At 38.7% G+C, this 26,725-nt stretch overlaps 1 protein-coding gene across 7 annotated transcripts in view; it reads left to right on the top strand.

Annotated features, from left to right (window-relative positions):
* LOC148068715 (dedicator of cytokinesis protein 9-like) overlaps window positions 1-26,725 on the top strand; it is a 64,045-nt gene that overhangs the window by 3,661 nt on the left and 33,659 nt on the right. For 2 of the 7 annotated variants that reach the window (XM_087804288.1, XM_087804287.1), the window contains exons 1-2: window positions 14,614-14,835; window positions 26,370-26,486. In XM_087804288.1, the coding sequence (XP_087660414.1) occupies window positions 14,665-14,835; window positions 26,370-26,486 (288 nt within the window). In that variant the 5' untranslated portion in view covers window positions 14,614-14,664. Of the gene's footprint in view, window positions 1-14,611; window positions 14,836-22,361; window positions 22,620-26,369; window positions 26,487-26,725 lie in introns of those variants that run through there. The other 5 variants (XM_087804285.1, XM_087804286.1, XM_087804289.1 and 2 more) reach the window with 5 other exon arrangements.

Raw genomic sequence — 26,725 nt, 5'->3', positions numbered from 1 at the left:
AAGTGTAGTAGATCATTTAGGCAGGAATTCAAAGCATGTGCAGGTGAGAAACTTAAGTAACAGGACTCAGGCATCGAAAGGAGGATGTCAAGTAGTAGCAAATGTAGAAAGAGCTGAGCCAAAAAGTATAACTCTGTATGGTTGATCTGCATTGGTCTTGAACTGTGAACGAAGCGAGGAAAGGCTCAGAAAAGATCCACCACTCCCCCTCAGCGAGATAAGCCAGGTCAACTGTTTACTTGTCCTTTCAGGTGAAGTTTTATTGGAGTGTCCAACTGGGAGGCGTCCTCGGTACAGACCCATGACATCATCGACTCAGTCCTGAACCTCATAATGCTTGTACAGAGGATTCACCAACACGACTGTATCTAAGATGCTTTTGAATTCTGTTACAAGACTTTTCTTTCCTAACTCTTGTGGATGAAGAATCAGCAGGTCCGAGCTGTAGGAGTGAACATCTATAGGATTGTGTTGCCGAGTGTGTCAGTGAGACAAGAATGTGCGCACAATACTGTCCACGCAGTTTCTAATTAATTCCTCCGTGAAACATGTGAATGCGGCAGCAATAGAGGGATCTGTTTCATACATAAAGAGCAGATTGTGGCACGAACGCAAATGTTTCTGTCGCTTCACACACAAGAGAAAGTCATGGTGTAGCTTTTCAGGCACATTTGTAAGCCTTGCAGCTACGACTGGAACTGCTTTCTAGACAGCATTTTTGCAAAGTCGTGCTTTGACCAGAGACTCTTTGTTCAATGCTGAGCAGAGGAGTCTGAGAGACAGTCGGAACTCACTGATCAGTTAATAGCATAAAAGATTGACGGCTCACAGATCCAGCAGAAGCTTTGATTATTGTTGTATAGAGTTCTATAGCTGATCAATAACAGCGGGAAGTGTTTAGTTTGTGCGTTCACTTTATGGATCAGCTGGTTGTGCAACTGTGATCAATAGTTCTTTCACAATGAGCTCGGTGGATACTCTGGTAATATGCTTGACCCGAGAGAGCTGGATGCCACTAGGAGAAACACACACACACACACACACATTCAGACACAACTGGCTGTTGGTCAAAATGAAAGTTAAACACAGAGGCAGGGCAAACATAAAGTATGAGGTCAAAATACAAACATGAGCAGAATAAAAAAGACAAATACCATTTAAATGTGATCAGATTTATGCACATGAGTTGCAATCCCATCCCCAGATTTAAGACTTATACAACTGGTAGAAAAAGACAAGATATTCCTTTATTCATCCCAAAAACAAAATAAAACCAATGATTTAAACAGTAGAAGTGCATCACAGTAATACAATAGTGAGGGGAAGGAAGGTAAAAACACTATGTTACTATTATATGGTATTGTATATAACTGGTATAGTACTTAAATATTATGTACTTTATTTAACTAGATTCCCTTCATACTGCCTCAGATGTCGGTTTGTTTATTCTAATCTCTTGTTAAAAACATACTGACATACTGATTTCAATAATGACTTCAGGATATGTTTAAATGAAATGATAAGATTTTGGTGTTGGTCCAAATCAACATCTGGATCCTCTAATCTTTTGAAGGAGTTGTCAGTATGTCAGTTTGTTTAGATTTATTTTAAAAATGTCCTGGCCACTGGATCATGTGTTTAACACAGTATTGCACTGCCAAACTAAATTAAAAAACAAAACAAAGATCAATCTTCTGTGATGTCTTGACTAAGTTTTGTGACAAGCTATTTAGCTCTGGAGGAGCAGGAGGTCTCTTTTTCAACAAGAAGTTTCATTGACGCTTTTGAACTACAAATCTCTGCAGAGTGACTAACAACACTTTCTTCGGGGAGTGGTGCTCTTTTGATGTGTTAGTTTATCAGAGATTTGTTCTGACGATTTGTGCCTACTGTGTGTACTTTTCAGAAACGCATAGAGAACAGAAGAACACAATCTTCTCTGATATCAAACTTTTGGTGATAACTGAGCTGCAGCAGCAGATGTTCAAACCTAGATTACACGCTAGGTAAGCAGCTTGACCTCGTGGCCTGTTCTCGGAGCGGTCGGAGGTGCGCCGGTCAGCACACCGGGGCACGTGAGGTTCTTTAGCCACTCTGATGGTAAATGGGTCTCCATAAAAACCGTCCCTGGAGGGTGAGTGAGTGAGTTCTCTGCAGGTCAATACTGCACTAGAATACTCACAAACAATTAGACGTAATGGTCTAATGAGCATTCCTTATGTAACATGTATATTTTACATTTATTCTTCGAGTATATCTTTTCCTCTTCTATCACACTATTACAAATGTGATACGGAGAAAGAAACTCCAAATCATTCTGCTCTGTGTTCCATTGATCTTCTCTTAACTCCAGCGATCCATGCACCAGTGGTTGTTATGTAATTGTCCGAATCAAGATTTCGGCTCCGCCCCGGGAGCACCGGCACAGCGAAGCTGTTAGTGTTTCCATCCAGGACGTCCAGAAAGTACCCATGACTCCCGTCCGGTAGTGTTGTCTTTCAACAATAGAGAAGATTTCTGACAGTGGAAAACATGTTCTGGGCTCTGTGGTTCAGCCCACTCACACAGCAGAGGGGAGGCAACCATAACAGTGGGTCTGGTCAGTGGGTGTTTGCTCCTGTTGGCCCGGCTGCTCGGGGACTGGTTCCACTGATTCAGAACAGTGTCTTAGTCCAGTCAAGAATCTCTGTGCTGCACAAGAACAGTTGTACAACACGCAGTTTACAGTTCCCAGTAAATAATTTGTAGTCTCTGGAGTGTTTATCTTGATGAGCTGCGTCACAGTTGCTCACCAGCCTTCAATCATCAGGCGGTAATTCACTTAACGTATCGTGTAAACGTGTTAGCATCTGAGAGTCATCCTCTTTAATGGAGTCTGATATTAAATTTGAATTAAAAATTACTTCATGAGTCATTGAAACATTCATCGATTAGCGACGCAGCTCAGACCTGGTGAGTATTGACCCGGCAGAAAACTGAAATTTGAGAGTTTAAAAATGCGTATTAAAACTTCTTCTTCAAGTCTGACTATGGATTTCTACACTAAAACAGTAGGTAATCTACTTAAAAGACCGATCAAAATTTCATGTAACTGCTTCTAAGCTCTTTGATCTCCAGACGTCAACATTATATATGGTAAAGAGGTTTGTGTGTGTGTGTGTGTTAGGTCCTGGCAATACAATAAGTATCACAGTACAGTGGCAACCATAAAAAATTGAGTTTTTTCTTAATAATTACATTGCTGGTGAAATGTCATAGCATAAAAAAAAATCAATTTTGTAACATGCTTGACATCAGCTTACTGAATTCCAACAGAGGGATTTATGTATTTGAGATAATCAGTAGATGTTTCCTATAGAAGTTCTTTGTTGTAGAAGAAGATTGTAAGTTACCGAAGACATTTATTGGTATTTGAAAATGACATTAACATAACGTCAGCATCGAACTCTGTTGGTCTGCTGTATTTTAAGATCCTCGTTCACAACCTCTCAGGCATTAGCCATCTTGTGTTTCCCACACTGGAAGCACGTGACGGGGTCAGAGGCCACCGTAGTAGGAAGTTCCTGGACACGTCAGATGAATGGCTCCTCCACATGAAACACAATGAACGAGGGAAATCCTTCAGGCGCAGGCGGGTGCTCTTTTCCATCCATCTCTAATTCATTACTACATGCTTCGGTCGTCCATTAGCCAGGAGGTGAAACTGGTCAGGTAGAATCTGTGCCTGCAGATTAAGCTTATCGGATTAAAGACCTGGAAGCACCACAACAGAGAGCTGAGCAGCACATGCTGGCTGGAGACTGGTCTCCAGAGAGCACTAATGACTCGCACATTTCCTTTTAAGTCCCGAAGTGTGCGCTCCTGTGAGGTGTATTTACTCTACCGGCCTCCCTGATTGGGCTATAAAAGTAAAGTTTCCCTTCAAGCCTCCGCTGAGACTCACGATTAACCTGTAATTGTGGGAAAAGCCGTGACAGATGAGATTGTCGGGTTGACTGAAAATCCACCACGAACCTTGTCATTATTTGTTTTCCCTTCTATAGACGGCATTTCTGATTCTATGCCATTACAGAGTTTCCTTTAACATTCCAGTTGTTTCATTTTGGATTTAATCAGGAGAGGAAAAATAAACGTATTATATTATAATGCCACGTCAAAGACCTTGACCATGAACATCTAAAAATGAACATTCAGTGCAGAGTCCCTGGTCAATTGGTTCTTAATGGTTCCATGTCATTGTATCAATCTTTATTTATGATAATTAGCTTATTAAGCTTAAAAGCAAAAAAACGTTATAACCAATGAACATTGACGTTAAATAATTTTTATTTTCATACTAGACTGTAGTTTGGTTAATTATATTTAAAAAAGTCTATTTTTTCTTGTCAACCCACTCTTGTAATACTATTATTTTTTTCCAATTTTTACATGGTACTGGTTGTTTCGTTTGCAAAGTATCTGATTGTAATTCATTTCTTATTCTTTATTATAAATGTCGACCTAGCTTTTTTTGTGCCTGAGTAACCTGAGTGTTGTATTTGACAAAGACATGTCTCTAGTACTACACTGCAGAAAACTGACCAGAAACTGTTTCCTTCAACTGAGAAGAATCTCTAAACTTAGGAAAATGATTTCATAACACGATCTGGAGTTTATAATCCATGCGTTTGTGTCTTCTCGCCTGGACTATTGCAACAGTTTATTTTCGTGTCTAAACAAGAAGGAACTGTCTCGCCTACAGTTAATACAAAACTCTGCATAGTGAAATCTGACTCACTCTAGTAGAATAACTCACATTCCCCCGATCCTTAAATCTCTTCATTGGTTTCCAGTTTCTTTCAGGATCAATTTTAAAATTCTGGCTCTTACTTTCAGATCTATTCATGATCAGGCTCCTCCTTACATCACTGATCTGATCCAGCCTTACACCCCAGCTTGGGCTTACTTACCTATTTACATATTAAAAATACATTATTTTCCACAAAACATTTCTATTCTAGTGGATGGATGTTTCCAATTCTATAGTTTCAATTATTTTTTAAGTTGTGAAAATATTAAGAGATTGGGATAATCATAGATAAGCCAAGATGTGGAGATTGTTATTATATTTTCATTGTCAATTTAACTCAGAGAGGCTCACAAATGTATTACCCATTGTTGAAATATGTTTTAGATCCTCAAATACCTTTCATAGTACTGATTCACTGAACCAACATGTTCATGTTGGTGTGTAAATAACGTCAAGAAGTCAAAGTGTCTCAGTGAGTCTGTGAAACCTGGTCATTTTTGCTAATTGCTTAGACCGTCTTGTGTCATGGGGCCGGAGGTGTCGCGCTCAGATAGCTGCCCATTTGTAGGTTAATCTGGTTTGAACATTATCTCCCCCCGCGGACCCTCTGGTCACAGGATCAGCTGAGCAGCTCGGACATTGAAGGATTAGGGATTTCAGGAAAAAAACGAGGAATTTAGGCGTTTGTGTGAAAAGCAGGAACTATTAAAATGAAAGTGTTCATTTTATCTTTCATCCTGTTGGAATTTCCCTGAGAGTCCAGGCAGTTGTTTCCCTCTTTTTTCCACTCTTATTAAAGCTCATTTATTCAGATCAACATGTAACTATCTTCATTTTCACTCGCTCTCTCGAGGATCTCTCGTGGGCTGAAGGTGGTGGGATAGAAACACACTTGGGCAAAGGAGGGATCCTGTCTAATGACTTTTCACTGGGACGGCTGCATACCTGGCATTCCTCTCTGACACAGCCAGACAGGGAAGGTGGGAAAAAGACCTAAGAGGAGCGTCTAGTCACATGGCAACTACTTTGAAAAGAAAATGCAAAAAAAAACCAACATTTTTTCTTGTTTAGAAAACTCTTGTTCATCAAAAACAATGGTTATGCAGTCAGAGTAGTAATTTAGGTGTGTATTATGTAAATAACAGAGAGAAAAAGTAAAGATGGGATGCATCAAAACACTTTAAAGTGGTTACTATCAAGAAAAGCCTGGGAAAATGATTAGATAAAATATTAGAATATTAAAATAATAAATATTAGTTCTGACATTAAGAACCTTTGCGCTATTTCTGTTGCTTGTATTACATCTAAAAAAAACGATGTACCTCAATGTGTACTTGGTAATAAAAAAAAAACAAGAAATTGAAGATAATACTGCGTCTGACACTGTATATGATAAATTAGTAAATCACAGTGTTTAAAAAGTCGAAGTTCTAATCTGTAGTACTTCCTTAAATGGAGATAGCAGCATCATACAGCTGGTGTCTTGTTGATGTCACAATAAATAGTTTTCATTTCATGTACAGAGGCAGGTACGTGATTCGTACAACATTTTAAGAAACAAATGAAACATCTGGATGTCGTTTGTGCTTTAGGGACACCATAGACTTCCCAAATTCATGAATAATAACAAGCACAACGTTAACCAACAAGGGAGTAATGATGTTCTCTTTAAAGATCTCAGTCTCAGAATCATCTTAAAAGCCAAAACAGCATTATTGTATTTCCTTGCTGGGACAGTAGAAACACAGATTTACTGACTCAAGATGATGAATAGCTACAACATGGAAGTGATCTTGCTAATCTGTGTTTGGTTTTCATGTCGTTGCCAGAGTACACAACAGACTCGTGTTTGTCCTGGTTTATTTTTCCTGATCCCAGCGTCTGGCTTGTACCCAGTGTTCCGCTCACTTCGTCACCGAGACAGCTAAATTAGGTTTGCTGTGTTGTTTGTGAGGAGAAGCAGTGTCAGTGAGCCTGCGGGTCACACTTTGTTGTCACAAAGTGATCCTCGACACTTCTGATAGCATTTGAAACATGTTAAAACCAGCCGCAGGTCTTTGTGTCTGGTGCTGCTTCTGATCTGACCTGACCACCCTCGCCGTTGTTATTCTCTCCACAATGATAATGATCATAATAGATATTGTGCGAATATCTTTCTTATCATACAATACAAACACCATAATTATTTTGAACATACTTTTATTATTGTACAGCTACAATATTTATCTTACAAATACTCAAATGACTGTACAAATACATAAATGAGCGGACAAATACTTACATAACCTACAAATACTTGTCATTCAATATCTTTACATATCCTACACCATGATTTTTCTACAAATATTTCAGTTATTACGTAAAGAACATCATTTAATACAAACACTTTAAATGTCATACAAATGCCAAATAAATTGTGAAAATACATAATACTGCATTAATGTAAAAATACTTATCATACAAAAAACATAGCTATTCTACTAATGTTTTAACTATCCTACAATTTTCATTATGTCCCACAAATACTTTGAACTTTGGAGATCTCGAGAGGGATTAATAAAGTTTACCTATCTATCTAAATCATTTAGATATTGTCATATGAGCAAACTATTTACTAATACTATAATTACCATAATCATCATACAGATTGGTCCTTGGTATGATTTAATAATCCTCTATATAATAATCCTTAATTTTATTATTTCACACTAATTTTACCAAACACAAGATAAGAGAGATCATCACATGCTTTTGTTGAAAACAAGTCACACCAAAAAAGTACAGTTATAAGTCCACATTACATAGTGATGCCACAAATGTTCTATTCAGAAAATAATATGATCAATTATAAAACATCTTTGCAAAGATAATATTTCAGCTTCCAACATGCGCACAGTGGTTATTACGTTCTGTTATCATGTGTTTTCAGCTTTCTTTCGTAAGCTTTTATCAAGGGACTGAAAAATGTCAAATCCGCCTTAGTTGCCATGGCAACCTTTCGGAATTAAACGTGTCACAATGAGCAGTATAAAAAAAATGAAGGAATAGAGGAGAGAATATTGGTGTGTGATGACAGCCGGCTGGCGTATGACTGTGTGAAATGGATGATGGCTTTGAGTTGTGCCATCCTGATGTTTTTACTCCGTCAGGAAGGGCGGGAGCCTCGAAAATGTGTTTATCTGGGTGACGCTTGATTTGCTCAACAACAAACCTACGGTAACAGGAAAACAAAAACTAAAGAGTCATATGACGTAGTTGAGACACGATTAAGCTAATATAGCTTGACAGGTCAGTGTATTATGTTGCCTCTCAAAATTGTAACTTCCCACAATTGAACGTCATCATGGTTTAAGTTCAGTCGTCCAGGTCGCAGGTGTCATCCTGCTTCTTCCGCCATTTGTTTCCCTCGATTGTCAGCAGAGCTCATTCGAGCAGCTCAGGAGGATTTTGCACTGATTTTTAACAAAGAGCCAACTAAGGTTGGCTGATCCTCGACCCCCCTCTGCCGCGCCCCCCTCCTCCTGTCTTCACCACATGGCATTCTGAAGGAAAACTTCCCCTCAATCCACGCTTCAGAGTTCCTCTGTCTCCTGGTAATCCTTTTGTGTTTTAGAAAACGAATGAGCGGATTACTTTCCCTCAGTTTGCATGTCAGAAGAGACCTTCAGATTTGTACTCGGGGTGATCATCGTTTGGTTACGTCCAGTGCCGTTATACAATTGCTAGTCACAGAAGTTCTTCCTAAAACCCATACTAGGTTCACCCGCACATGTGTCAAGAGTTACACAGACAGTTCTGGTACAATAACTTGTATTCAAACCGTTTCTAGATGCAAATAAACTTCCCTATGATAATGGAAAGATCTGCTGAGTTGCTCACTGAGAGGGATTGGTGTCGCTCGTTTGAATCTCGCTCAAAACCATTATTGTTATCGTTTTATTTCAAGAATATTTCAAGTAGTACCACAGCAGCTAACAACACATGGACACTGATTTGTGTGAAAAAAAAGATTCCAGGAGTGAAAGTTTGATATTGTAAATATGTCAAATAGTTCAAGTTCATCTTCTTAGCTTTATTATTAATGTCAGTTAACACTTCTTACATCATACATTTGAAGATGCTGTTGACTAACTATATATTTAGAATTTTTTTCTTGGAAAAAGGGACAAAAACACTCAATAATAACATTAATTGTAATCATCATATAGTCTTTAAATCAAATTGAACACAGGAGACATATGTGTGATTGTAGGGATGAAAGTTTTCAGATGTATTTTAGTCATCGTTACTTCATACAGCTGGTAAAATCCTTCATTTATTTTTGCTCTTGTTTCCTCCTCACATCAGAAGTGTGCTAACTCAGATGTCAGCTGGTAACAATACCAGATTGTTTCCACGTTTCCTTCTCCACAAAGGCCTCATGTCAGGACCTCTCAGCTTCCGTGCTGCATGTGCGAGTCTGATTCCTAATGATGGGAACTCTGCAGACACACTGTTACTCATAAGTATCAGTGAGAACGATCTGATCGCTAAAAAAATCTTCTCTGTATTACAAATGTTTGTGTTGTCACCGCTGACACTGTTTGCATCTTTGTGTTACCAGGGTTCTAGTCGCTCTTGTTCTCTAATCGTTTTCACACGGAGCTGTGTGATGTCACACACACCTCTCAAGCATTGCATTTATCTTACCAACAATGCTTCTGTTCCTTTGCTCATCTTTATTTCCTGTTAAAGTTGCCTGACAACTATGGCCTGTAGGTGGCAGTAAAACACTCCTGCCTACAGGACGTAATCACTTAAATTAAGAATTTCAGAAATGCCCTTTATGTATTTCATAATACATCGAATAAATCCTATTCCCCAATAAGAAAAGGTTATATTTTTTTTTTAAATGGTCCATTTACTCCTTTTCAGTTTCCTCCAGAGTCTGTGAAAGATCATTTTCCTTCAGATAGTTCAGGAAGTGACTGTTTTTATCAAATTCTCCCACCATATATTAGTAAAAGTTACATGCAGAAAATCTGTGTGTTATTGGTGTATTTGATTTAGTAAATCATTGTGGTTTTAAATGACTTTTCCAAATGTTTTAAATATGACTAGAACAGAAGACTGAACCAGGCCACATCAATCAATTTGAGGTTTTAATTCATAAAACGAAGTTTAAAGAACTCAATTGAAGTGTTTCCCACACAACAGTCGACTTTTCCCATTGTATTATTTTGTAGTATTTTTTCAAAGCTGTGTTTTGTATCAACAAACGTTTCCATTTGTGTTGTGGAACCTTCAAGGAGGTCGTCCATGTCAGCTGCAGAAGTCTCACGTTTGAAGGACGGTGAGACGCTTCACAATGGTCGACGGGCTCAGATCAGCAGGAAACAGCCACTTCCTCCTCTCTGCCCTCTGAGAGTTCCAGCTGTGAGAAAAGCGGTTTTATCTGAGCCGGCGTGCCGAACGTGCAGGTGAAGCCTGGCATGTAAACCGCCAGCTGCAGACCACAACCTGTCCTCAGAAGACGTGCCAAGTGTTCTCTTAAACTCTGACACAGCAGGGCTACTTTGTTTTGTCAGCCTGAACTTTCTCCATCCACATGTGCAGCCGGAAACACCCACCACTTGCTAACAGCTGGAAGTTGCTCTGTTTTTCCATTTGAGGGTGACTGCAGGACACTGTCCACGTGCTAGTTTTACACCACAAAATGTCACTGAAAGTACTCTTAATATGTCTCTTTTATTCCATGTAACACACCTCAAATGTAGCCTTTGCAGAAGATCAAGTTGGCAGGTAAAGAGTTACATTTATTTTAAATTATTGCATACAAGTTATCATTATATATATAAATATATAGTCCACAGTCCAAAAACATACAGAATTGATTGAGAATTTGGGGGAAATTGTATGGAAATAATGTATAAGTGTGTGTGTGAATGGTTGTCTGTCTTTGTGTACCCTGCGACAGACTGGCGTCCTGTCCAGGGTGTCCCCTGCCTCTCGCCCAATGAAACTGGGATAGGCTCCAGTTTCCCCCACACTGGATAAAGCGGTAGAAAATGAATGAATGAATGAATGAGTTTAAAGGTGCTACATTAGGGTGAAAAAAAAAAAAAATGTTTTGCTTTCAAATGTTCTTAAATCACTGAAATCTTATGACCTCCCCAAAATTCAATAGTAGCACCAATTCTAAATTCCTATCAGCTTTACAATTTAGTTTTTTCATTACAAATAAACTTTGCAAAAATAATGTGTTCAAGTTGGCTTGTAAAACTGTTTCTCTTTTTTGCAGGATCTCAAACTACTAAGTATTCACTAAGGGTGTCTATTATCCCTCCTTAAATCAGAAAAACATAGCAATTTTCCACATTTTCTAAATTTTAAGAATTTATTTGTTCACACTACTTATTATAAAGATTTTTTTTTTCTAAAACTTATTTTAAAGAACTAGATATTAAGAAAAAATACTACATTTCAGATTTGAATTAAATATTAAATCAAAAATGTCCCTTTGGCGATTTGGGTTTGTGTTTGAATCCTGTCGAAACTAAAGCTAAAGCCCTTTTTTTATCTTGAATGTCATTTTCTGTAGCAGCCCGGAGCGAAAGTTCAAGATTGAGCACAACACAGTGTCAAACTGGTCGAACTGGCATCTTTCTCAAGCACAGATCACAACTTCAACTGAGCCCAATCTCCCTTTTTGAGGGAATTTTAACGGGAGAATTTGAGGTATTTTTCGTTGACAGCTGCGTGTCTGCAGAAATATGTAGAGAGCAACCCTGCAGCAGCAAAATGACTCAGCAGCCTCCCTGACCTTTAATTATGTATGGCTGGTTCAAGCCTCCTTCACAGACTGAAGTGGCTTTTTATGAGAAAAGTGTTTACAGTAGAACACCATGCTTGACAAGGATGCAAAGATGTTTGAAGCAGTTTGATCTACACACTTTGTTGTGTCAAACTCCTGAATCTACTTCACTGTGTCAGTTCACAAAGCCTGCAGGAGTTGAAACTCTTTTTAGTTTTTATTTTAAAAGGGCAAACATTCACCCACTGATGCGTAACTCCTCCTCCTGCCTCAAGTTGTCCTGCTAATCATTTACCTTTAACAGGCTTTGTTTGTAGGGTTTTCCTACACACTAAGCTAAAATGATAAATTACAATCTGTTCAATAATATTACATGTGATACTGGAAAGTGGAACATTTTAAATCACAAATTTTGTTTCCTGATTTCTTTTTATGAATTAAAAAAATATACTTTTGATTCATTTATGAACTGGTCTCAAGAGATGTTCATCTTAAAAATAAAAAATAAAAAGTTTCTCTCCAAACTAGGAAAATATATATGTATATATATATATATATATATATATATATATATATATATATATATATATATATTAATAAAAATGATGGATCTAAAAAACAGTTTAAAACATATTTTTGGAAAAGTATTTACACCTAAGTAATATTAGTAGTTTAGAATGGCAACAACATAATAATTAAGAATAAAAAATGAAATAAAAATATTCACTGTATAAAAAAAAGTTTAATTTAAAATGCATCTAAAATGAAAAAAGTATTTACAACTAGAAAAGAAATATGTTTAATTGTGTGACAATAATGTGATTTTTTGGGGGGTAAATGTTGTAACTGTGTCAAACCCAGATCACAAGAATGTTGTCGCTGCTGTTCTAATATGTGAAAATGTTACGCATGACTCCCACTTCAAGTAGCAGTAATACGGTCACTGCGGTTGTCTCATCACTAGTGACAGGCGTGTTTGAACACGCACAGAGAATTTCTGTCCTCCGGGCAAAAGATTTACAACCACCAGCTGTGAGTTATGAGTCACTGTCGATTGTGTCGTCCTCCATGTTTCCCTGCAGTCGGTGACTCGATGAGTCTCAGCATCAACACCTCTCTGTGTTGATGCTGAGACTCATGGAGTCTTACTGAGCTCAGACGTTTAAGCCTGATGAGTCTGAGGCTCGGCTACAGCGTCACGCACCAGAATGTAGTTCACTGTGTCAAGTACTGCTGAAATATTAACGCACAGTCAGCAGGAACTCGTGCGAAACATCAGTGTAGCGCAGCATCGTGATGTAAGCTCACTTCTTCTCAGGTTGCATCCATCATCATCACAGAGATAAATGTGTGTGTGTGTGTACAGGTCCATGCATGTTTATATGGGTGTGCACATGTTTAATGTGTATGCCTCTGTGTGTCTGTTTGTATGTGTATGTACCGTTGAGTGTGTACGCTTGTGCATATGTGTGGGTCTATGTTTTCCTGTCGGTGTGTACGCGTGCAAGACTATGAGTGTATTGTTCTAGTCTGTGTGAGTATATGTGAGTGTGTGTGAGTGAGTGAGTGTTAGTGTGTGCGTTTGTGTGAGTCTGAGGGTGTCTGTGTGATAGTCTCTATGTTTGTGAGTTCTTCTGTGTGACTGTGTTTTTGTATTTATGTACGCCTGTGTGAGTTTGTTTGAATTAAGGTGTGTGTGTCTGTGTAATATTGTGTGTGTGAGTGTTTGTCAGTTGGTGTATAAGTATAACACTGTTTGAGTTTATGTTTTAGTCTGTGTGAGTATATTTGAGTGAGTCTGTGTGTGTGTCTGTGATAGTCTTTATGTGAGTTTGTGTGATATTCTGTTTGTATTTGTGAATATCAGTCTATTTGTGTATGTGTTTGAGTTTTTATGAGCGTATGCTTGTGAGTCTGTCTGTCTGTTTGAGTGTGTGTGTCAATATGAGCGTACAGTATATGTGTGAGTCTCTGTGACTGTGTGTATCTGTATTTGAGTACACTTATTTGAGTGTGTGTGTTTGTTCTGTCTATGTATGCATACTGTAAGTGCAATGTGTGGTCAGACAAGAAAAGATTTTTGTGTGGTCCAGACCTCATCTTACTGGAATCTACACAACAATCTTGATATCTGATACCAAAATAGTTCATGTACACATGTGATTTAATATATTGTGATTTGATACAAAAACACATTAAAGTGAAAACAGGTCATGTCAACATTCATGAGTGCGTCATTAGTGAAGCAGTTTCATCTTCCCTGTCGTCTACAGCGACTTTTCCCCAAATTAAATTCCAGGACGAGAAGATTTCATGTCATACATGAGACACAGTTTTTTGATTTCAAACTTGGACGACGATCAGCGAGAGATCAAGTCGACTTTATCTTCAAAACAAAATCCCTTTTTTCCCCAAGTCTTGACCTGGAGGTTTAAATCCTGTCGTGTTGCCGTGATGTTTGTCCACCAGATGTTCTGGTTCACAGTCGACGTGAACGTCTGCAGGACTCTTTGTTCGATTGTGTTCTCGGCTGCTGTGTGAGTCTTCCTCTTGTCCTGCCTTTGGCTGTGGTTTGTGCGGCTGAACTAAATAAGCATTCAGCCATATTGCTTGTTTGTCTAACATGGGATTCGAACTCACTCCCGGTTTAACCCATATTTCTTCTAATGAAACCCCAAATTCTCCATGACTGAGCTGCTGTTAGACCGCGAAAAGGCAGCAGGAAATAAGAGGATTGTTATAAATGGGGCAGAGAAGAGGTGACTAAAGTGAGAGAGACAGAGGCTGCAGCAGAGCAGCATCCTTCATCCCTCCCATCCCTCCGTCTCTCCTCTGCCTCGCTCGCCGCCTCTGCTGACTGGAATTCCTACATCCCCTCAGTCACGGCGTGAATGACTCCCATTCAACGTCTTGTCTCCGGATGTTTTCCCGACTGGATACAATCGCGCGCCGGCTCGGGTCAGGACCGGCAGATCCAGGGTTCAGAGTTTGATCATGGACCGGGGTGAATCGGGGGGCAGGGGAGGAAACTGGGTCAGCCTGAGCCCCTTTTCCTGACGGATGCCGGTCTGGATTTGGGAGGATGGGCTGCACCACGAGCACGTTGGTGATAGACGGGCTGCGGACGGTTCTGGAGAGCAACTGTAGTGGCTACATGTGTAAAGGGGCAACGGAGCCCGTCGGGCCATCTGAGGTGGAACGAGTGCTGAGTCGGAGAGAGTCGCGCGTGTTGCACACACCACGGATACTGAAGGTGTGTTCACACATTGATGAAAATATTGTCTTTTGTCTTACTATTATAGCTGCAGAACTGTGTATTCTGATCATGAATGATTGTGTGTGAGTGTGTACATGAGTCTAAACACATTTATTCAGAAGTAGTCACAGAAAATTGAATTTTTGATTGATTGTCTTCATCAATTTTCATGGATACAGTAAAATTAGATTTACTGTGAAAATAAATGTGTTTTTTCTGCTCTTTTTCCCATTTGGGCACAACTAGTGTTTTTTTGTCTGGCACATATTGAGTAAACTCATTTTACCCCTTCTTTCAAATATCGTACATACTACAGCTTAAACCTTCCTCCGTTGACGGACGACTAAATAAGGACGTCTAGTAAAATATTTGTTTATGTTTGGTTTCGCTTTTTCTGTTAGAAAAAGTGTAAAGATTTCAATACATTTTTGTCTTACATTTCTATCTGGATCCACAATTTTTCTATGGTTTAAACTCAAGCGAGTTTTCAACAACCTATTTTTAACAACCTATTGCATAATGTAATATTGCAATTAATTTCAAATGCTAAAGATATGTAGTTTATCTAATGTTTTCTTGGGTCTGGCCCATGTTCTCCTCACCAGAGAGACCTTCTGACAAGATTAAGAACCACCTCGATGTACTCTAATGTTTCTCTCGATTTACTTTGAGTCTTTCCTGAATGACTGAGCTTCCTTATCTCTTGGAGAAAGTCATCTATCTTAATTGAATTTTAGGGGCAAAAACAAGGATGTGGGATAAGCAAGTTAAGCTACATATGCACCAGATAAATCAATACTAAGCCTTAAAACATTTACTCTGAGCCAGTTGATAGAAATAAAAGCAGCAGGTTGTTAAGCTGAATCCACTTTTACTACTTCCTTCCAAATGAGTAGTTTAATCTAAAAGCAAATTATTCATGTGGCGGTCCATCCTCGAGGTCTTGCAAATGTACGACAAGCAGGCGATGAATGATTCAGACCAGCTCTTGATACATTTAATTCAGATGAAACTCAGATTAACGCTCAAATTAACACATTCGCTGCTGTAATATTCCAGCCGTGAGCGTCGTGTGTGGAATGTAGGGCAGCTCTCTTACTGCTAACATGGGTTAAAGCCTGCGAGGTGGGTGAGGTGGGTGAGGGGGGATCATGTGCTCTAGAAATCCACCTCCAGTCTTCCTATCCCAGCCACTCCGTACCAGCTTGTGTCTCCTCATGTTTGCTGTCAACTGTGTATGTGTTTGACCTCCTCTTCCTTTGGCCACAGTAGCCTCCCTTGAGGAATTAGGTCAAGGACATTTTCGTCTGACTTAGAGACGCTCTGGTGACCCTGATGGTGTCAATTAATCCTCCGTCAGCGTTTAGCCGTCTTCGATCGATAGTTTTAATTGAGACTTCTCTTCATCAGGGAAGGCTGGTGGACTGAGTACATGAGGTTAATTTCTATTGTTTGTTTTTAAATCAACAAGATGTATAATAGAACTGATTGCTTAATACAGAAGATATTTATATGTGTAATTCATTGTTTTTTTAAAATATTGTTGTGTATCTCAGGGTCAGGGTGACCCGAAGGCGTAAGAACAAATGTGTTTGTGGTATCCTATATGTTGTCTCTGGGTCAAGGTGAACCAGGGTTTGATATTTATAAAAGGTTAAGACATTTTCACCAACTATTCATAGATTTATTTTTTGCAGTGTATAACACACACAAAGACTTGAATATTGCTACAGCATTGTTGTTGATGTGTGAACCCCATTCCCCCCTCTTTTTTCTTTTAGCAGAACAATTTCAAATATTTCCTGTAGGACCTGTTTTAACCAAGTCAGTTATTTTCCATTGTTTTTTTGTACTGACCTCTTTGGATCCTTCTGAATGTATTTTAAAATGCAATATTATATTATTTACCAAAATACAAAACAGACCTAGATAAGGAATATTTTGGAAAACGTTTAATTGTAATTTGGACATTTGGCCAAAATGTCCTTATTGCAAAACAAAATAAAACGGATCTACATTGTAAAAAAAGACTGCGATAATATAATTCAGGGTTAATGGGTTAAGATGCTCCATTTATAGTGACGTATGTTAGTATGTAGGTCAGATGACGAAGGCATTTAAGACCACGCCGACCACGATCAATGTTCTTTTAATTTCCTCCAGGCCACCGACAAATGTTATCTATTTCATTACCACATAAAAAGCTTTCCCTTACTTTCTTTTCACAAACTGGAGAGTGCCGTCTTCTGGTGTTCATTTTAGGTGGTTGTAGTTACGAGGGAAGAAAGTGGGTGATGTCATCCTGGCTAACCACTCGAGGAGATCTGGATTTGAAAGTCTGACGAGACAATTAGTGCTCGAGGAATCCACCCAGGACTCATAATGTGATCACAGAAAGAGACGATTATGGGATTGATCCACTTCATCTTCCTCGTTGTTCTTAAACAGCTTAGACGCTTCCTCTTATCACATTAATCTCATTTAGGAGACTTAAAAAAAATCCACTTTAAATCTTGATTTGATTCCACTTAGTCTGAATATTCATTCATACTTATTGGTTTAAGTTACAAAATAGCACGTCATCGTTTTTTGTCTTTCCACAGAGGTTTTTGTATTATTTCCGACTGATCTAATTGTACAATGGAATTTTGTAGTTGTGACTGATATATCCCGGACCATTACCTTCAGCACTTAGACTGGTGTACTTAAAAGATTTTCTGGCACAGTCGTTCATATGTATACAGTAAGTTGTGTTTACATTCTGTTTAATCAATACAGTATTATCATCATCACACATATCACTGAAACGTTCCCTCTTAGCGTCCACCACAAATTCAACCGATGATGACATCCTGTTATTGTCCGACTTCATTGTGTCTGAGGTGTTGTGACCGCACTCGTCCTGTCATCAGAAAATTCCCAGAGTCCTCTGGGGGGTGAGAGCAAGTGAAAACAGACTGCTGGGTGGTGGGCTGTGTTCAGGGGTGGGTCGTGTTTTTGCTACATTCCAAGTTACACCCTGTTTTCCTTCGGCCCATAATGGAACTGATCATATCAGGGTTCCGTTACGTAATTGGAGCAGTAATGACTTAATCAATGAGGGTTGTTTTGGAGGTTTCTCAGGAACAATTTATAGCCATTTGCTTTTGTAAACACACACTGTATACACACTCATTTAAGGACTATTAAAGGCGTCTATTATTTTCTTAAAACACATTATTTTCTTTCTAAATATAGAAGCAATTTTGTGATTGTGTTGGGTTGGGCTTTTATTTTCGGACTAGTTGAATGGCTTTTTGTCAAGATTAACGTTACGGATAATCTGCTCAATGAGTTTAATATGTGATGTTTTAATAATGTTTTCTTTTGTGGACTTTGGTTCAAGCATTTTTCCACCAGGTTCCTTGCACTTTAGATCATTTTACAACATAAAGAGGAGGAGTTTGTGGAGTGTGAACCGGAATAAATGCTGACAGTGTGCTCGCTAGATTGTCGTCTATTGGTCTGGATCAGTTTCCTGTCATGAGCCTGAGCATGGCACTAGAAGGTCAAGGTGCTCTTTCTTTCTAGCTATTTATGTCCCCCTTTAAGTGGTACAAGTTAGATAAACACCAGTAAGTTGGTATTGATCTACTGTTGAAAAAGAATTAGAGAAAACATTATTTTTTAAAATGGAAATACCAAGTCAATACCAATACATTTGGTCTTTTTATCCTCTAATATAATAGAAGAAAGACATTTTTTATTAAATGCATAAACCTCTTGTGTGGATTTTCTCTGGTATCCTTCTACCATTTACAAAGGTAGACTGACTAAATTGAGAGTAGATGTGTGCCAGTGCTGTTGTCTGTCTATGTCACATGCAAGTATTTGTATGTAGCCCACGGGATGGTTTGCTCAGATCAAGGTAGATTATAAAGATGTCAATGTTTAAGATAAGATAAGGAACAAAGATTGAAAATCAATGAGGTGAACTGGCTTTCTGTGCACATTTAATTATCATGTAATTAGCTTTTCAATCTCAGGCCACTTAAAATGTCAACTTTACTTTCAATAAGAGTAAATCTGATGAAGGAATGAAATTTTATGGGAAGACGATAACACAAATTGATTCGTAATTCCTTTTAAAGACAAAGTGGTGAATATATATTTTGTAATGTACTCAAATGAAAGCTTTATATATTTTGGCAACTTGTCTGATTTAATTAATCAAAAAATTGAACAAAACTATTGATAATCATAAAGATCTTACTTGGATTTTAACTCATTATTATTTGCTGATCGTGGATCAGAGCAGAACCACAGCGATTGTCCACAAAAGAACGAAACCTTGAAAGCCATCTTGTTTATCAATCACGTATTTCACAAGAGCTTCTCAATTTCAGTTGAACTTCTGCGTGTGACTTTATATTCCAGCAGGTTTTGGTCACAACGATTATTCAGTAGAAGAAACTAGAAGCATAAGTTTTGTTCTTTTCTCCACTGACCTGGCTATGTTGTTGAGTGTGGATACGTGGTCTCACTTCATCACCCATCTGTGTCTACCTGCCGCTACCCAGAGCAAACTGAGAGCGTTTCAACACACTCTGGTACTTCCTGTATAAACCAAGGTATGCTGATCTGGAAGTGATCCAGGCGGCACTCCCTCCATAGTCAGCTTTTTCTGAAGCTTATTATCCAGACGTAGCAGATGTCAGTGACATAGTCTCCTGCAAAGTCTGTTTCTCATTGGAATCGTGCTTCTCTGGGACTTTTGTTTCTGCTGCTAGAGCAACCATACCACATGGAAACAACAAAAAGAACTCTGGGAGAGCAGATTTTTATGCCAAAGTCAGTATCTTTGACACAGATTGACGTACAGGATGATGAGGTTTACTCTTGGTTCTGAGTTCATGCAACATGGTTGTTGTAAGTGAGTAAGTAATTTATATTTATAGAGCGCTTTTCCAGACCAGGGTCACAAAGCGCTTAAACAATCAAAACAATACTCCATAAAATATATACTACAAGGTCAAGACAACACCAAGATAAACACAGGAAAAGCCTGCAGAAATAAAAATATTAGTTGATATATAATATATTGTGCTCATATAAATCCATTATTTCCAAGTTTTGATCGGCCATGACTTAGCTACAGTAAATATGTTGATAAAAAGTATTATTTAAATTAAGGAAAAACATATGATGGTGATAATAACAAAAACAGATAAGTCAGTCTACCTGGGCTCGGCTCATAATGGAGTAATGAAACCACTGAAACCTTCTTAGATGTAACTATATAAATCTATAAAAATTTGCATTTTCAGAAAGTTTGATTGAAAATCAAAAACTAAAAATATAAAAAGAATCAGTCACATAATCTAAAAATAACATGAACATAAGATATTCTGACAGTTAGCACACATTCATTGTTTTTATATATATATAATATATGATATATTTATTTCATCTGGCAACTCAGTTTCAATTGCGAAAATGGCTAGAAACAACTTTCAGGTAGAAAGTTGAGGTTTTATCTCCAGGAAACAAAGTGTTTTCAATGGGGCTTAAGTACATTTTCTAATGTAAATATTTCAATGAAAAGAGAGTTTTGTTCAAATAGACACAAACTGAAGATACAATAGCGAAGGGAGATCAATTAAAGACAAACTCATATCAATACATTCGTCCTCACTGAAGTTTGTCATGTTTGGTAGATGTTTGTAATAAGTGGTTATGGTCCCAGACGACCATGGCAAACTGAAGATATGAATTTCACCTACGGTGAGAAACCACCAAATCCAATTTTAATGCCACCAACACAAGCAAACAAATATAATTTGTAGTTACACCTTCTCCTGAAGCCCATTTGTACCCTAACTTCTGCCCCCTAGAGGTTCTATTGAAGCTTCCATGCACTTTTTGATTTGCTTGGTTACAATTACATTATTTTCTCAACATATATAATCTTTATTAAACATGAATGTGCATTTAAAATAATTAAAAAACTTTTGACTTTTTTAATATAGTATCGATTGCAACCATTGCTGTTAAAGGGGGATGGAAGGATCATGTGACACAGGAGGGGGAGCAGCTGGTCCGGGAGTCTCTCTCTCTATCTCTCTCTCTCTCTCTCTCTCTCTCTCTCTCTCTCTCTCTCTCTCTCTCTCTCTCTTCACCTCACTCTGACACTGGCTTGAAAAGATAACATCCTCCCCTGCTGTGGCCCACTGAGGAATCTGTGAGGTCGGCCCACTCCTTAGGTGGGTCGACTGGAGCTGCGTCATGCTGGAATGCCCCTGCAGCAGTTGCATCAACAAGCGGCGAGACGGAAGCCTAATCTAAACTCCGCGATCACAAACACTCGCCATCGTTCAGTGACAACAGCGACACAATAGAGTGGCTGTTATTGATTAAAGGTTATACAAATGCGTATCTTGGTTTACAACTGTGTCATTATGAATGCCGGTGATTCCGCCACCTGCTGGGACAGCGACAAATCCTGTTTCACACAAACCATAACCACGACAGGACTTTAACTAATGTCAAGCATGAACAGAGAGGATTTGTCCATGTTTGGTGTGTATGTACTTGATATAGAACAGTTGTAAATTGAATTTGGAATCACATTTTTTAAACCTTTGAGGCATTTTCGACAGTTGTGACCTATAAAATACTCACATTTACAAAGTTTTCCATTGTTTGCGTCCAATCATTTGAGTTGCAAATGACATGGAAGGTAAAGTGACCTGAATCAAAATCTGGAGTAGCTCTTTCAGCTCTTGTTTTTCACTCTATTAACAACCATGTTGGCTTTTATATCAGAGAGAAAGCAATGTATAGATAAATAACACATCTTTTCTGCCTTAATATTGCATCTTATATATATATATTATTTTGTCGGTTCTGACAAATAAAACTATATATGTATGTATATTGAAACATATAAGTATTTCAAGAAACAGTCAGATTAATTGACTGTTGCCCCTGATGCTAACAGCATACACAATTTACCCCCAAATAATCCTTACAGAACATCAACTTTTTAAACTGCAATATGACCATTGTTATTATATATTAGAGGTGTAAACTATTCAATTACTATATCAGACAACATTTAATCACTGGTACAGTTTCAATTGTACCTTTTTGCCACAAGTATTGGACATTTTATAGGTGATTAAGTGAGATGTTATTGCTGTCCAAATTGACTTCTGTATTGATTGTTGTAGGTTAAAAAAAACAACATTATCGTGACATATATTTGAGTAAAGTAAACTTTACTATGTTTGCCTTCAGCTCTCTGGTGGTAGCAGTGAAGTACCTCTTATTTCAGCTGCTGTACACGCGACACATCCGACCGCTCTGTAATTCTGGAGGAATGTGTTTGTTTTGTTATCAGTGTCACCGTACAGGTGGACGGACCGCAGCCACATTTGTTCCTGAGATCAGGAGTGTGTTTTCAACTCCCCCGGGCTGCACAGCTGAGAGTAGGAGGGGCTTCCTCCTCATTCAGGGTTGTGAGTGCAGAGAAGTTGAGCAGATGAGTGAGACGCAGGGTTGTGAGCAGGACGTGGTCGAGGAAACTCTCCCACATATCGCTTCACCTCCGAGTCACACTGTCAGATATGCTGGCTGTCGGCTTCTCTCTGGGATTAAACCGGGACACATCGTAACCAAATCTGCCAAAAATGCAAGGACGGGCGGGGAAAACCCCCAAAAAGGAGTTGGTGATTGTGGGTCCACAGCAGTGCAAGAGTTCCTCTGCTGAGGCTGAGGTGGATGCAACACCTCAGGTGCTGGTAAGTGGATGATATTTGGTAACACATAGTTCTGAGTCTGAAGCGTCTTGTTGAAAACACTGATTTGAACTCAGCTTATCTGCTTTATCATGCATTTTATTTGGTTCAAAAGTCCACCTGCATGACTTCATCTATAGGTGGGAGGTAATATTAACTTTGTTGGAGTCGTACACTGCACCATTGTTGGCAACATGAGGTGCACTGACTGCACAGCTGCCAAGGAGACAGTGACAGAGTGATATATTAATATATATCCGTGCTCAGGATTCCTACAACTCTACACAAGCGTGTTTGTTTGGTCTTGTGTGTGGCGGATCTTGTTCCTTCAGAGATCATATATCAAACTTAAGGCCTGGGGGCCAAAACAAAACCAGCAAGGTTTTCTTAAAAACTTGAAAATCTGAACATTACATTTTGATTTCGTAATCCACAAAGGCAACAGTATTTATCCTCTGACATCTATCCCGATTTATGCTTGTGGGTCAGCGTTAAAGATGATGTCATAGCCCCGCCTCTGTCATTCCAATAGACTTCCACAGTTGTTATTGGAAAACATAAGCTTTCATTATAATGAGCAGCAAACAACCATTGAACAACTGAGACAATATGCTTTTGGATGTACAGAGCAAAAAAACAGTTGGAAACTTAAATATGATTGAAGAATAGAAGTTGGAAAATAGGAGAAAACTTGCTATTAACAATTCAAGTAAATGACTTGCCAACGTCGATAAAGTTCCAACATCTGCTAAAAGTGCACAAACAGCTCTAGCTGGTCGGCCATCTACACCATCTTCCTCGATGGGATTTAAAGACTTATTTTTTCTTTTTGTTTGAGTATAGTCACGCCACACACGTTTGGTATATGTACTTCATCATCTTTACGCTTTTTTAAACTTCAAGAAAAAGAGCAAATAGGCAATGATGACGTTTCCTGTGTGGAGAAGTTTTATCTGCTGTTACAAGGAGGTTAGAGTTAGAGGGGTTGAGCTTATGTGACAGGTTTACAGTATGATGTGAATGACTGGTAGATTATTAAAAAGAAAACAGTTTTATAGAGAGATTTATCTTCTGTCTTTATCTAGTCAAGGCCTCACTCCACCTTTATAAAAAAAAACAACTACCAACTCACCGGCATGAGTCTAAACTTTGCATTATGCAAATGGTAGAGAAATTCAGAGATCGGTTGGTTTGATTATTGCTCCATTTTAGAAACTGCTTATGAAGCACATTTTTTGACAAAAATCCCTAAAACCCGCTGATAAACTAATGTGGGAAAACCCTTGAGGGGGAATTCCACCTGACAATAGAGAAGAGTCGGGCATCCATCACTGAGGACGGGGGGCAGCATCCCTGTTGTGGGGTCGATCTTATTCAGTCATCAAAGCTTCTGGAAACCTGTATGAAGATTTTTTTATTTTTTCCTAAAAACTTGTCTGACTCTTGTCGGTCGGCCGAAGATGATTCATAGGTTTAGACTTTATGTTGTGGGGTCAAGGTCTGTTACCGGTGATCTCATCATGTCAGTGGCTGGTACAGGCCGTTCAAAAATGCACACATGCTCATCTTATCTTACTGACTAACCTGTCCAGCCTGCTATTAATCTTTGTCTTAATCCGCTTCGTCACTGAGAGGAAGAGCTTGTGCAGAAGTGTGGCGTCGTTTAATTGAAACGAGTGCTGATAATGTCAGGAGGTGGCAGACGAGGTGGCACCACCCCGACTTCTTCATCGCTGAGATATACTGGTCTCTGTTGGTGTGAGAAAGTACATTATGGAGAAGGGAATTCCGGGTAGGCAAGCATGTGGGTCTGCAACCCATAATGTTCTCCAATGGTAAGAGATCGCATCATCCAGCAGATAAAGCGTTTATTCATTAAAGACACCTTTGAGTTATACTTCTGTCTTTGTTCATGTGAGCACATGACTGAGCAAAGGTCTTTCCCGCAGTGGTTTCACATGATGCCTCCCGCTGCTGATCTCAACAATATTCCTCCCCGAAGCTTCGGTTGCCGAGGACAACATCTAGGTCAAAGGAATCTTTAATTGAGGAAATGTCGCTCTGGCACCTTTAAGTGGTTTAGAGCTGATAAGACGGGCTACTGGAGTTTAAATCAGTCTGTCATTGCATTGATTATTAACCTCCATAAATATCTCAACACACGAGCTTCAACTTTTGCATTGCATCATGGAACTTTTGGAACTTGATTTAATCATATACTATGGGCAAAATGTGGCACACAGACCATGACTTTAACAAGATGAATCACAAAGGGGCCATCACTTCGAACACAGTTCTTAAAACAAATAACTTTACTCATATTTCACAAAATTCAGCAGCATTTGAGTCTTTCGACTCAGATCCATAGGCGAAGACGGAGTGGGCGAAATTTTGTTGGCAGATAAAAATGCGCCAATTTAGCTTAAGGCTACAATTTGGCTTCACGCTATGGCTTATATGAGCTCAAGTCAATCACAGCCATCACAATGCTAGATTCAGGAAAACTGCGTAATGGGAACATAGAGAAATGTTAGAAATTAGTTTTAGTGTTACAGCCCCAATACCTTTTGTACCTGGCTGTTAATGTTTTGTTAATACCATAATTTTTCCTCTTACATTACATTTTATACAGTAACTCACATTGGATTACTATTTGGAAAAGTGAAACACAATTGAATATGACAACAATAACCCTTAGATGTGGAGCCAACAATGAATGTACCTTATACAAGTTTATCTTGAGCAACAAGTAGAATCTTTGCGACACTTTTTGGAAGAGTATTTTTCACAATTTTGTATGACTCATACACTCTCACTTAAAAGCGTAAAGTGACAAAAATAGAGTTGCAGAAACATTCCCGGCACTGGATCAATGCTGGAGGGAATCGAGGAAAAGTTCGTACGAGCTTCAATCCAGGGATGAAATCACCACATTCTTTGTTTGTTACACAAAGTTGAAACTGTTACAATGGCTGTTGGTGATTAAAAAAAAAAAAAAACTTTTGATGTTATCGTTGCTGGAATAGGCGAGAAATTAGCCATATCCATATTCAACTTTTATGAATTCTATGACTCAAACAGTCTTTGAGCCTGTCAAAGTCATGGACACTGATGCTCTGTGTAACAGATTCCTGAGATAGTAATAGTAACAAGAAGTCCTGCACTGAGGAGTGGCTCTCTCATATTCATATTTGGGGTTTACAAAAACAGTTTTTAAATAAAAAAACAACTGTGTTTGACAGCTCAAGCGTGACTTGGAGACTTGCTCTAACACAAACTCTTTCTAATGCATTCATTTATCTCTGGGTTTAACTGGTTGAGTCCAAACATCTGTTCAGAATATATGAACAATCGTCATCTTCTTCCTAATTCATGATGTCATCAGTACAACATGTTCTCTGGAAAGTAGTTTATTGATCTCAGATATCTTTTACAAAATAATCCACCCTCCTCTTTCAGGGTGTATCTATGGGGTCCTCCTACGCCCCAAAAGGTCTCTGTGTCTACTTAACCTATTATTGACATTCACATTTCAAATAATTAATTATAATAATTATATTATTATAACTGTTTTTCTACCATTTAAACTGGTACAGGCTTACATTAATGATGAATAACAGCAGATACTGATAAAGAAAATGTTATTAATTTTGGAAAATGAGGCACAAACACTCACACATTTGCCATAAAATCAGAATCAACTAAGGTAATATACAATTTGTAGTGTTGTTAATGTGAATTTTGTGCTTTCAGGTAAAGCCGAAAGTGATTGAACCGCTGGACTATGAAAATGTGCTGGTGCAAAGAAAGACCCAGATCCTCAGTGACGTCCTCAGGGACATGCTGCAGTTCCCTCTGGAGGACTTCGAGGTGAGTCGAAATAACTTACAAAATGTTTATCAACACTTTCGGCCTTTCATCTCTCCCCGCTGCCATTGTTGGTAGATGTGTGTGTGTGTGCTGGTGTGCAGGGGGGGGTCCTTTGCTTGTTTTCACTTCCCATCACAGCGTGGTGAGCCAGAGGTCAGAGGTCATCACTTTAATTGGCTATTCTGCCCAAATGTTGTGACAGCGCCGGCGTTATCTCCTGCCACATTGCACAGGACGTA

Source organism: Callionymus lyra, chromosome 12 (genome assembly GCF_982586985.1).
Source record: "Callionymus lyra chromosome 12, fCalLyr1.hap1.1, whole genome shotgun sequence".
NCBI classification, from domain to species: Eukaryota; Metazoa; Chordata; class Actinopteri; order Syngnathiformes; family Callionymidae; genus Callionymus; species Callionymus lyra.
Note: the sequence above shows the minus strand (reverse complement) of the source record. Positions and strands in the feature narration are given on the sequence as shown.